The sequence below is a fragment of the Pelecanus crispus genome, chromosome 3 (assembly GCF_030463565.1).
Source record: "Pelecanus crispus isolate bPelCri1 chromosome 3, bPelCri1.pri, whole genome shotgun sequence".
Lineage (NCBI taxonomy): Eukaryota > Metazoa > Chordata > Aves > Pelecaniformes > Pelecanidae > Pelecanus > Pelecanus crispus.
This window is the reverse complement of record NC_134645.1, coordinates 78,949,827-78,962,533: the sequence shown is the minus strand read 5'-3', so window position 1 is coordinate 78,962,533 and position 12,707 is coordinate 78,949,827. Positions and strand designations below refer to the sequence as shown.

Below are 12,707 nucleotides of genomic sequence, written 5' to 3'. Positions count from 1 at the left end.
ATTGCAAGAGGCATCTATGTGGTGGTTATTTTTCACTTCAGCTGCTGGTTCTGACTTGTATTTTTTAGTTTGATTTTTAAATTGTATTCCTTTTAGCAAGATCACCACATGAAGGTAGGCAAAGTGCAAGAACTTGATCAAAATACATCACATGTAAAAGTCTGTCTTACCCTGTCTTACCCACAGCAAGTTCTTATGTTTTTTAGAACTGAATGAGATCCTTTAACAGACATGATTCAACCTGGTGAAAACACATGCACAAGATTTCTCCCCAGTGTGGGAAGATTCCCTTGAAGACTTCTGGACATCAGTATTGTTGACCAGTAAGTCATCCCATTAGTTTCTTACCTTTCACAGTTGGGTCCTGCATAGTTTTCCTTACAGACACAGCGTACACTTCCACCTTTTCTGTAACAGGAGACTGCAAAGCTGGAATTTCATTACAATGAACAGTTAGAATAGCAGGCAATGGCAAACACCTGGGAGTATTTCTTAACTGCACTGTGGACATTTGCTGTCAGTGTGAGGTCTGGCTCTTGGTTACTCGTTGCTGAATAGGCATTCTTAAGTTCTGTATGTCATTCACATTATACCCCTTGTTTAGTCTTTTTAATTAGTGGAGAAAGCACTGATTAGTGTATAGCACTATGGAGCTATGTAAATGCAGATACATATAATTTCCTGTCTTGCCGTGTAGATCAGACACACCTGCAGGTTTTGATACACACATTTTAGATAAAGGACTTAGGATAAATGTGTATGCCATGTGAACCTAATTGCTCCTGTCTTTTATTCTAAGGGGTGAAATATTGCTTATGAAAGACACCACAGTAAGCACTTCAGGAATGTAGTCTCTGGAATGGGTGCAGCAGTTTCCTATGCAAATCCTGCAGTTTTCCTCAAATCCAGTCTGGAAGTAGCGAGTGGTGAAAACTGAATTCAGTGATGCTATCCTTATTTACAGTGACCAAGGCTGCTCTACTGTCTCTCTGAGTAAGCTGGAAGGAGTCTGGGGCCTCTTCTGAGACCAACATGCCAAGTAGTGATACTGATTGCAGTAATGGCTTGCGCTGTAATTTTCACTGAGATCATTCTAAATCATGGATTCCTTTGCTTTCTTATGTTTTCAGGATTTAACAAATGCCTAACTAAATATGAGACCCAAGGAACAGCAGCAGCCAGATGTGGAAAGTACAAATTGTATATGCTTCAAACACAGTGATGGACATGGCTTAAAAACATTTGCAGAAAAAAAGACATACAGTCCTAAAGATGTTTCCAGTTAGTTTGCAATATGTGTGAGTAAATGCCTGCCAGCACTGGAGTGCGACCAGAGTAGTGAGTGGCACCAATTGCCAGCTGCAGGCCCATGGTTGCTGAAACGCAGGTCGCGAGTTGTACAGTGCTGGGCAGCTCTGGCCAGATTGCATCCCTTTCGCACAGAAGGACAAAAGACTCGGAGCAATGGGAAAGAGCACGATTCACGCACTGCTTGTTCCAGGAATGAACAGCGTTGAAAGGTGACAAGAATTCCTGCATAATTTTGGTTCCCACCAACATTTCTCAGCTGGTGGGACAACCAGGATCAAATAAATCTGTGTCTGGATCTGTGCTGTCTCAAAACATTTCATATAATCAGAGAGAACATAAACTGAGATTCTTCTCACGGAATTCACAAATTAACTTCAGTAAAGCTTTTTTGAGAACATATTGAGAAAGTCATAACAGTTTGGCAGCCTTCCTCTTCTTTTACAGAGGCTAATTCCTTCATGTAGTTGAAAAAAACCACATTGTGGATTTAAGTTATGAAATAAGACCGAAGCCTTCCTGAGGTTTTATATTTTTTGTGATCTTTTAGGGGGAAAAAAATTCGTAAAATTCCCTCAGGTTTGAAAAGAAGTAACATCTGGGCTGTGAAGCAAACTCCCTCTTTTTTATTCCAAAGAGATGACATTAGACTTCATGTGTAATGTCCAAAAGTTATTCCAAAAGTTCCCAGGATAGCAGATATGAAGACAGTCTGGCCAGAATAATCTAGAGACACACAGATGAATTCCAAGAAAAAAATACATATCTGAGTCTGTCAGTTTGCAGATTTGGTCACTTCGTCTATTATGAATTCACTGGCTATTTCCAAAGTAAAACAGAGTACCAAACATCATCCTTTGGATGTTCTTTATTTAAGGCATTTAATGCTTCTCTGCTTTCTGGTAGTTACTGTTTTGCCTTAATATAAATGGAGTAGGATTAATGGTGGAAAAATAAAAAAAAAAAAGAGGAAGAACGTTTATTCTTTGAATTTGCTTATGCAAGGCTGAATGTTGCTCAATCATTATTATTTGCCTGTTCCAGCCCCAGCTGAAGGCTATTGCTGTGGTCAGATCTCTCTCATGCAAGAAGCTGAACAGGCAATTTCTGCGTGTTATTTAAATAGGGGTATGAAGCAAACAGGGATCAGATATTCCTTTAACTTTCAGGAATAGCCTTCAGGACTTTTCCGAGGGAAAACCCTGAAAAATTGAAGTGGATTTTTACTGAGGTAATTTTAAAGGGGTGACATATCATAGAACATAGAATATCCTGAGATGGAAGGGGCCCATGAGGATCATCAAGTCTAACTCCTATATGCTGCTAATGTTGAAGCATCTGCATTCAGGCTCCTTGCAACTTTTGTTCTCCTTTCCCAATCTCACGCTGCTGTCCTTTTGGGTTCAAGGCTTCTTTCTCTCTAGTGGTCTGGAATAGGAGAGGCATATGTCCCTAGCAGAAGGGCTAAGGAGCATGTTGAAGCAGGGAATGCTCCTTGGCCTCTGCGCCCATCTGCCACAGCACTGGCAGAGTCAGCCTGTAGCTCAGGTACCTGCTGGTCCCACTGCACCAAGCCCTGCTGGGCTGGTGGGCTGTCTGGCTCCCTGCAATTGCGGGGCACTGCTGCAGAGCCCGGTGGGCTGCAGGACTCGGTGAATGCAGGCCCGGCCATGCTCTGCCAAATCGCACCGTAGGGAGGACAGTCTAGACATCTGCTTGAATGGCTGTGCTCGGTAGAGACTGGGTCACATCATGCAGTAGTGCCTCAAGCATGTGCAGTCCAGGTTGTGGTTGAGCAAGCTGTTCCTTACACCAAAGTGGCTGCTCTGTGCCCAACAGGTTAAAAAAAAAATCACTTTCCTTTGCTAAGGAAAAAGCACTGCTTCCGACTGTTGTATTTCTACTATTTCTGGCATTACAGCTACTACTAAAACTGGAGGAAGTGGTCTGCTTTGTCTGTGAGCTCACTCACTCCTAAGCCTTTTGAAATGTGAGCAAAGCCAGGTTCTTTCTCTGCCTCTGGAGGGTTTTCTCTCTAATCCAGGCAAAGCTGCAGTTTTTCAACAATAGCTGCTCTCCACCCCATGGCTCTCCGCACATGTCTGCAGCTCGCTGCAAAAGCCAAGAGGAGATCTGAGGGAGTTTGGCAGGAGCGATTTTGCTCCACTGCCATTTTGAGCCTGTCCCACTGAGCAGCTGAGCAAAATGTGGCTCATCCCACCTTGAGGCTGCATGAGTAATCCTATAGCAACTGCAAACAAATACAGGGAGGAAATTCCCCTTTGCTGAGCAGCCCTGCTGAAAGCAAAATGGGAAACAGCACAAGGGGAGTAGGTATCTCACTAAAAAATAGCTTTAACACATTGGCAAGTATTTACTAGCATCTCCTGTGTGCACTATAGTGGGATTTGCATAGATGCTTCTCTCAGAGCACGGACCTCAAGCCAGAGGACCTCAAGCTGATAATTTCTTTCACCTGCATTACTGATGTACCACTAAAGGTTTCTAATAGCTGGTCATGGTTTGTAGTTATTTGTTTCTTCTGAAGGCACAAAGTAGCTAATGGCTGGAGCTCTTTGTCTTGGTCTTGGTTTTCTGTCAGGCTTCAGCTGCCAAAGGTAGCTGGGCATCGGCTGAAGGGCACTGTACCTGTCACAGGGTCCTCCAGCTCTTTCCTTTTAACTGTTCCTGTACTAACTAGACCTAGCCAGTTTGCTCAGGAGTGTGCCTGGCTATGCTTTTTCATGGACAGTTTTACCATCCAGAGGTCATGAATTGATCTTTCTGTCTGTCTCAGCCACATACATCCCGGATATCACCTTCCTAGGGAATTTGTCTTTGAGGGATTCTTAGAAGTAACCAGACAGCTGAATAATGTCTCCTACATAAAGGAGGGAGAACTTGAGTTTGCTCAAATATTTTTTCCTCCCTCTTGGTAAGAATGGATATGAGCACTTCAGGATATTTTACACCTTCTAAATGAAATGCTGTTTCCTGTGGTTATAAATGTGAGCAGCTGGAAGTCCTTGTATTTTCCCTTGGTTGGCAAGAGCAGCAGCCTTTGTCTCCTGCATGCAGGAAGAGATGCTGACCCCACCTTGGAAAAGGCCAAAGCCAGCCCAAATCAAAGAGAAGCAGAGACTCTTTACATACTTGGCAAGTGCTGGCAGGGGGCAGGGGCAGGGCTGGCAGAACGTGGGCACTCCTCTAACAACATCACCAATGAAGCCGTCCGGACATTGCTCACAGTGCTGTCCTGTTGTGTTTCTCTGGCAGTCCTTCAGTGGAAAGAGAGAGAGTGGTGAAAGTTAAACAGAGGTGCTGCCTAATTCAGAAAGAAATCATTTAGCGGAAGATCCGGCCAAGCAGCATAGGGGCTGATGCCAGACCCCAACCCTTCAAGGCATTGACAGATGAAGCCAAACCAGCTAGCATTGCTACAAATAAAAATGCTATAAATGATTACACTGGCCAGCCAGCAAGTGCTGGCAAGGTGTGGTACAGGACAAAACAGACGTATGTGCCTGCCAGGTGCTGGAACAGAAGCAGCACTGCCTGTCGTCAGAGGTGTCAGGGGTACTCAGGTGTAGCCAGCAGCCCTGTTTTGAGTTGCATGTTCCAGTAGGAAAAAAATCTCCTTTACTGACACCAAAACAAAATGAAAAATATCTGCTGCTAAATCCTATTGACAGATTTCAGTCTAGATACAGGTTTCAGTGAGGCTGCTTCTTGCACTTGATGACTGGAAAAGAGCATCAGGGAAATCTGCCTGCAAATGGTGGCTAATACACCAGTGGCTCTGATGTTTTTCTCCTGAGAAGAAAAGTGTTACAGCATGAAGGGATGTGTTGTCACTACACCTTGTTCTCAGCCTTAAAGGAAGTCCACTTAATGGAGGGAAGAAGCAGGAGTCTTCTATAAGTGGCCTTCTATAAAATACAGAGCAACTGTGCAAAATGTCACTCACTTTATAAGCAAGTTTCGTCTCCATGGTTTGATGTTTGTGAGGAAATATGCTTCCTCATGCAGAGGCAAATTGACCACCAGATGATATTGTTGGGGCTCCATGGAAGTAAATCAAGCTGTGGTAACTCATACAGAATGTTTGTTCCAAAATATTTCATGATGCTAGGTACAAAATTATGCCTCTCATAATATATTCAATCACAAAAAAATGTCAAGGTTTGCTGCAAATAATTCTAAATAGAATTTGTAAGTCCTGCAATCTTAAGTAAGCATTGTTTTATCTTTTGGTTTACAAATGGACACAGATGACACCGGTTATGTGGGATTTCCCCTAGGCACATGGCAGGGAGCTGGGTGACTGGTGCAGAGTGCATGAACAGTGCTCCTGCATGCTGCAGGACTCCTGCAGTCTCCTGTCCCCCTTTCCACTTCAGCAAAATACCTAGAAGGTGCCATCCAAAACCCACAACCCTCCGAAATCTAACTGTCTCCATGAATTACTTTAAAAGAGTAGGAAGGATGCAGAAGTGCTTTCCTTTCTTGCAAGTGTGCAATTAATTTTGCAACATCCCTGAATCAGAACTGTCCAATTACACCACTTTGTACCGATACAGTACAGATGCAAACAGCTATGCAAGGTTTGAGGCAGCAAGGAGTCAGCTCCATGGCAGAAATATGTGGAGAGCTACTCTGTCAGTGCATATTTGCTGTGGTTTTAGGTTAGTGTGCTTGATTCTTTCTTCTTCTGACGTACAAACAGTGTATCATGTGTGCGCTGGTTTTGGCTGGGGTAGATTTAATTTTCTTCATAGTTCCTAGTGTGGGGCTACGTTTTGGATTTGTGCTGGAGTGTTGATAATTTAGGGATGTTTTAGTTATTGCTGAGCAGTGCTTACACAGAGTCAAGGCCTTTTCTGCTTCTCACAACATCCCACCAGTGAGCAGGTTGGGGGTGCACAAGAAGTTGGGAGGGGACACAGCTGGGACAGCTGACCCCAACTGACCAAAGGGATATTCCACATCATATAACGTCATACTGAGCATATAAAGCTGGGGGAAGAAGAAGGAAGAGGGGGACATTTGGAGTTACGGCCTTTTGTCTTCCCAAGTAACCGTTACGTGTGATGGAGTCCTGCTTTCTTGGAGATGGCTGAACACCTGCCTGCCGATGGGAAGGAGTGAATGAATTCCTTGTTTTGCTTTGCTTGTGTGCGTGGCTTTTGCTTTACCTATTAGACTGTCTTTATCTCAGCCCATGAGTTTTCTCACTTTTATTCTTCCAATTTGCTCCCCCATCCCACTGGGGACGGGGGGACTGAGTGAGCCGAGTGTGGTGCTCAGTTGCTGACTGGGGTTAAACCATGACATCATGGAAACTGCAGACTGATGGATATGATTTCCATCCGTGGTAAAATGACAGTATCTGTAATAAGGAAGAATATCTCTGAGCACATGGCTAAGTATCATCCGAATCAGGAACTCCTGCTTCACTAACCTGCTGTATAATGGTGCAAATAAGCAAGTGTATGAAGGGCAACCAGAGGATGTAACATATTTGGACTTTCAAAAAAGCCCACTACGTTGTCAGGGGACTTGAAGAAAGTTTGATTTACAAACTGAAAGCTGATAAAGGCTAGGAAGCAACGAGTAGGATGTAAGTCACTTTTCAGAGCGGGGAAGAGTCACTATTTGGATCACCTAGGCCTCGGCAGTGAGACAAGTTTAGTTCAGTATTCACCAGTGTCTTAGAAACAGAGACCAAAAATGCTAGGGCTGCTCAGCTGGGGGAGAAAGGCTGACAGGAGGGTGTGTTTGGGTTATGGAAAATCACAGTTGGTAAATAAGCTGAATGCAGGACAATAGTTCACCCAAATCCTGCAATACAAGAACTGAGGGGCACTGACTTGAAAAGGTACTTCTCTACACAGAAGGTAAGAAACTTCTGTAACCTACTGCCAGGAGGCAACAATATTTTCAGGGGCAAAAAGGGGTTTCCTAGAGAGATTAATGGGCCACAGATTCATAAATGGATTCAAATAGGATTCAGGAGATGGATGCTGCTGGAGTACGAAGCGGAGACTTCAGAAGCGGGCCAGGCTAGGTGCCCTCCCCAAACATCATCTCCTATTGCCGCTGCTGGAAACCCAATATGGGCTGCAGAGACCTTCAGCTGAGCCCTGCAGGGGACCTCTTGTGCTACATTCAGAGTTGGCTCAGGTGCTAGCAAATGGCTGTGGTGCCCTGGTTTATTCTCCAGTAGTCACTTGATCCCATCACAGAAGTCACTGTGCTGTCAGCAGCTGGCAGTCCCTGGAATAACAGGGAAGCTGGGTGCGGGATTTCAGGAGTGCTCGCAGTGGGAGTGAGCTCCCCAGCACGGGGCAAGGGGCACCTTGGCCTCTCTGAGGTCTGAGCTTCTTCAGCAGCACCAGCCTGGGGGTGGGTGAGCTTGGCTTACCAATTTTTCATTTGAGACAGTCCCTACAGATTTGAAACTCACTTTCTACTCCAACCATGGTGTGTTCTTTGAAGAAAAGAGTATGAGAAGAGAGGAATGTGATTAGGGAAGATGTTTAATGAAAATGAATAGTCAAGTTTCACTTGCATAGGCATTGCTAAATGAGTTTTGTATCAGAGTATTGTAACTTTGATTCAGTGGCCAAATGTTCTCCTGGCAAAACTGATGTTTTGGGTTTGTTTTTTTTTTTTTTCCTAAGTCTGTGTCCAGATATCATCAATCTGTGCTGAAAAGTGTAATTTCAGTAAAGGACACTCACCCTTGTGAGTGTCTGATGTTTTTTTTAGCCAATATTCTTCATTTGAACCCCATTAAAGCCCCCAGTTAGGACTCATTAATTTAGTTCAGATCCTTTTTGATTCTAGAAGACTTTGCTTATGTTGCTGCATTTTTTATAGTCATACAGAACCTATTGCACAGCAATTATTTATTTCTACAAAGCTGTGATTTGGTCAAAGAACTCTACAGCAGGTAGAATATGGTAAGGAAAGGAAAAAAGTCAATTTCTTTTTCCATGGATCTTTAAATAGATTAAACAACAATGGTTGTAGAGCTAAAGGCAGTTTTTCGTAGTAATATTTGCTGTAAAGAGGGGAGTATTTAGCATACAGAAAACCAGGAGATTGTTGTAACTAAAAAGCTCTAAAATGCAGAAAGCTTGACTACGAGGAAGAGGAGGAGGAAAGAGACTTGGTGAGAGTGGAGAAGATGAGAGCAAATGAGGGCAGAGTGGCAGGCAGGAGATGTCCTGATCTCGCACTCCTCCCTTGCGAGAGTGCACTAACCATGAGGCACACAGTGTGAGCCAGAAGGCAGTGGAAGGCTAATACAGTTTTAAAAATAGTTTGCATTTGTCATTATTCAATGAGAAGGTGATTCTAATGTACCACAAGATAGAGAAGAGAGTGTGGGCACTGAGCGCTCGAAGAGAAAGAGCAATCCTGTATCTGAAGCACTGGTGGAGGCCTTGGGTGGGTTGGTTTCATTAAGCTGTAGCCTTCATCATGCTCTTCATTTTTGCTCTGAGCAATTCACTTCACCTCTTTTGTCCTCAGTTCTCCAAACAACACGCGGGTATTATCAGAATAAATCCGTTATTGGTTTCCAAAGCTCAGACACTATTGTGATGAACAGAGCAGGGCAGCACGGGAGCTGATGTTGCTCCTTAAATCTGCAGTGTTTTTCATCTTCTAAACCAAAGGGAAGTGCTAAAAGGACCTTTTACCCCAAAGACCCTGTTAGCTGAGTGCTTGAGGCACTTCTGTAGTTTTTCTCTGGTTAGTGATTATGTAAAAGCGGCTTTATCTTATTTAACAACTCGGAACGCCTGTGGGTATTTAGAATCATATTTTTACAGTGATTAAAAAAGGGTCCTTATATTTTATATTCCATTAGCTTGCATCTCCAACAAAACTGCTGACTGCAAGAAGCCGGTGAGACACCTCTGAAGGCAGGGAGGACACCCTCCCTGCAGCTCATGGGTGATTCTCAGCACTGGGTGGCACTGGCTTGTTAGTTTGAGAAAAGTGTTTTGCTTCTAAAAGGAACACTTTTGACAGAGAAATGATGATAAGGAAAAAAATGGAATTCCACTTATTGTGATTTTTGTGAAACTGGATTTTAAAGAAGTGCTTTGCTGTAAGAGTTGCAATGGCGACTCTTGGTCCTGGTATTCATACATGCTTTAGAATGAAAGGCATCATTTATGGTTGATGTTATGAATCGGACTATGCGTTGGCCTTCCCTGTCTCAGTGGTTCATTCAAATGTACTCACAAAATTGTAGGAATATGTTTACTGATATTGCTGTCTACTTTTTCAAATGAAGAAACTCAGTATATAGTTTTTGTTTTGGTTTTCTTTGCAAAACAAGGAAGACTGAAGTAAAAATCTCTAGAAAATATGCAGTGATATGTATGTTAGGACGTCAAACACTGAAGCTATCGGAAAATTGCTGCCTGTCTTTCTACAGAACAGTGAGACATGGGAAAGGTCATGAAAACAGATACAACTATGCAGTTAAAAGTATTGCAACTGGGTGTTATAATGGTCTACTTTTGGTAAACTGTGTTTTAAATTACACTAAATGAAAATTCTAAGCTCAATTATTTCCACATGCCCACGTTAATGCAACCTATATTTTCATAAAGCAAAAGTCAGGGCAGAGGTGTCCCTTCTTCATGGACACTTCAGCTTCAGAGGAAGTAATCCAATGTAATAGCAGCCTGGCTTCTAAAAGCTTCTATATGAGGATACAGCATATAATCATTCGTCCATAGGTACACTAGCAGCAGCTTATCAGATGACAGGGTGGCTGGAGTGTACTCTCCTATGTTAGCCTTAGCTGGTCCTACTACTCTGCTCTCACTCAGTACCATCAATCAGGGTGAGCATTTCTACCTGGCTCTTACTGTAGCTATCTATACTTTACACACATGAACAGTACATGAAAAGGTGCTGTGGGGGGATACTTGGGAATGGTTGTCAGCATGGACATCCTGCACTCATCTGCTTGGAAAGCAAAGCTGGACCTGCTGCTCTGAGACCATAGAGCAGTTTGTGTGATGCAGTTCTGCTCAGTAAATATGTGTGTGCACAAATAACAATGAAAAGTTTGTTGATTTGCTTCAGGCAATGGTACTAGGACATGTTTGCCAGCAAAAAAACCAAACATATTTTTCTGTAAATGAATATAACTGAAAATCTAAGAGGTGGGAATCTGCCCCACCTTAATTCAGGAACCTGAACTTAAGAGAGAAGAGCTCCTTCTATTGGTCTTCAAAGGCACCAGCTTCATTAAATGTGCCATTTAGGCAGTTATTTTAGGGAGATTACTTAATTAGATGGCTAATGCTTAGTGCGATTTAGGCCGGCTGGACCTCCTCCTTAGGAAACTAAGATAGCAGACCGGTTTTCTGTCTACCCTCTGGAGTTAAAGGAGAAAGACACGACATGTCACAGAGTGGTGCAGAGCACCTGTGCTAGGCACCTAATGCTGGATGGTATGGGAATTCTCCAGGGCAAAAAAATTAATACCGAACCCTGCTTCTAGTGAAGTTAGTACAACAAAAAAACAAAAGAAAAAAAATCCTAGGGTCTGAAATATTGTCTGTGAAATCTGGAATTGTCCTCAGACCCTTGTTAGGAATTCTGAATACTACTTTGCAACTGAAACCAGTCTTTCTTACAACATAGCAGGAACTGGTTCCCCCCCACACACTCCTTGTTTCTTGTTCTTCTGAGAGATAGTCTTGTAACAATTTTTAATGCAGAAAGATTGCACAAGAATAAATAAATTATACAGGTAAAGAGATGCAAGCAGTTTACATTGCTGTGCAGTCTGTCTGTATTTATTGCTGGACCAGTAGAGATTGGTCTGAGGTATAATATCGGGATGTAGATTTAGACTTCCTCAAATCTGGGACATGCCCTCATATCTGAGGTTACAGACGTGCATAACATTGCCCATGTCAGTATGCCATAACTTACTGCTGTCCCCATATAATAGTAGTAAAAAAAGTTCTTCAGCATAATGACTTGAAAGCCAGGAGATTTCAATGTTTTAACTTTTATTTTCTTTGAAGTTTATGATTTCAAGCGTTCTCTCTCCAGCCACTATGGATGAGATGCAATATTAGTTTTCAGAATTTCTTATGGATGAAGGAGATGAGGCACTAAAAAACCCCACTAAGTATTGTGCAACTTTTAGTAAAGACAACTGTCAAACTAAAATAATGAGAATAGCAATAAAATTCAGTTCCTGATCCAGTTTGAGTCAACATACCCCCTCTATGTCAAAGTTGTGGTTTGTAGAACTTGTCCTGTATTAATGAGTGAAGTGGGAGATGATGTCTTGCCAAAGCCACCTGGCCCTCTACTTTCTCAGTTCATCACTTGTCTTACCTTACTGTGGGAAATGTGGCTGAGCAGGTGTGGCAGCAACAGCAGCCTTTCCTCGCAGTTTTGCCCTGACTTCCTAAGTGCCTCTTGTACAAGAGGCTGCACAGGGAATGGAAACAAAGTGGGTGCATGTTGGGTCACTGTTGCAAGTTTTTGATAGTAGAACAGCTAGGACAACAACTACTAGTTAAAACATAGCTAAAAGGGAGGGAAATATCTACATCTGAGGCACTAACACTAGTGCTTTTGACAACTACTGCATACAAAACACTCTGGAGAAGAGAAGGGCTGCATTTCAGCACCAGATTGTTGTAGTTCTGGTTGGCTTTCCAAACATGTATCACCAAGGTCACTATAGATGTAGTCCATCTTTACAGAAAGAAACAGTGAGCTGTAAGCTACAAGGCTCTTTGTGAAGCCAGAAGTACCTAATAAGCTGGAGAGTTTTCCTAGCTCCCTGCTGCTTTTTCCTCGTGCTTGATGGATGGTTGTAGATCCACTGGCGATTCTCCAGACCTGCCTTGGCAATCATGTGGAACATATTATCCTCTCGGGCAGAACTGCCAAGTCTGTTCCAACCTTTCCACTCAGCTGCAAACCCAAACGCTTAAACACAAATCACTTACGTGACAATATGTTCTATTGTGAAAAAATCCATAAAAGGCTGGAAAGGATACCAGTGAATTTATTCTTTCCATTGTTATGATCTTTTGGTACCTCTTGTTCCAAAAAAGTAATATTTATTTATTTATTTATTTATTTATTTTTGAGTAATCTTTGGATGCCTTATATACATACTGATCAAATGTATGGGATTGAGATGATAACAAAGCACTTTTAGAGATTTTTAGGTAGACACCAACAAATTTACCCTTTACCTTCTGCTATAGTGCTCTCTCCAGACTTGTTTCTCTGCTCTATGCATTTTCATGCATTTATGAAGATCTAACCTCCATTAATAGTAGAAACCTCAGAAAGGACACTGATAACTCAGTCCAACAAAAATTTTGTCTAGA

General features: G+C 42.6%; 1 protein-coding gene across 1 annotated transcript in view; it reads right to left on the bottom strand.

Moving 5' to 3' along the window:
- LAMA4 (laminin subunit alpha 4) overlaps positions 1–12,707 on the bottom strand; it is a 102,537-nt gene that overhangs the window by 63,858 nt on the left and 25,972 nt on the right. The window contains exons 3-4 of the mRNA XM_075707123.1: positions 4,462–4,586; positions 349–429 (exon numbers count right to left, since the gene is read on the bottom strand). Of these exons, the coding sequence (XP_075563238.1) occupies positions 349–429; positions 4,462–4,586 (206 nt within the window). The remainder of the gene's footprint in view (positions 1–348; positions 430–4,461; positions 4,587–12,707) is intronic.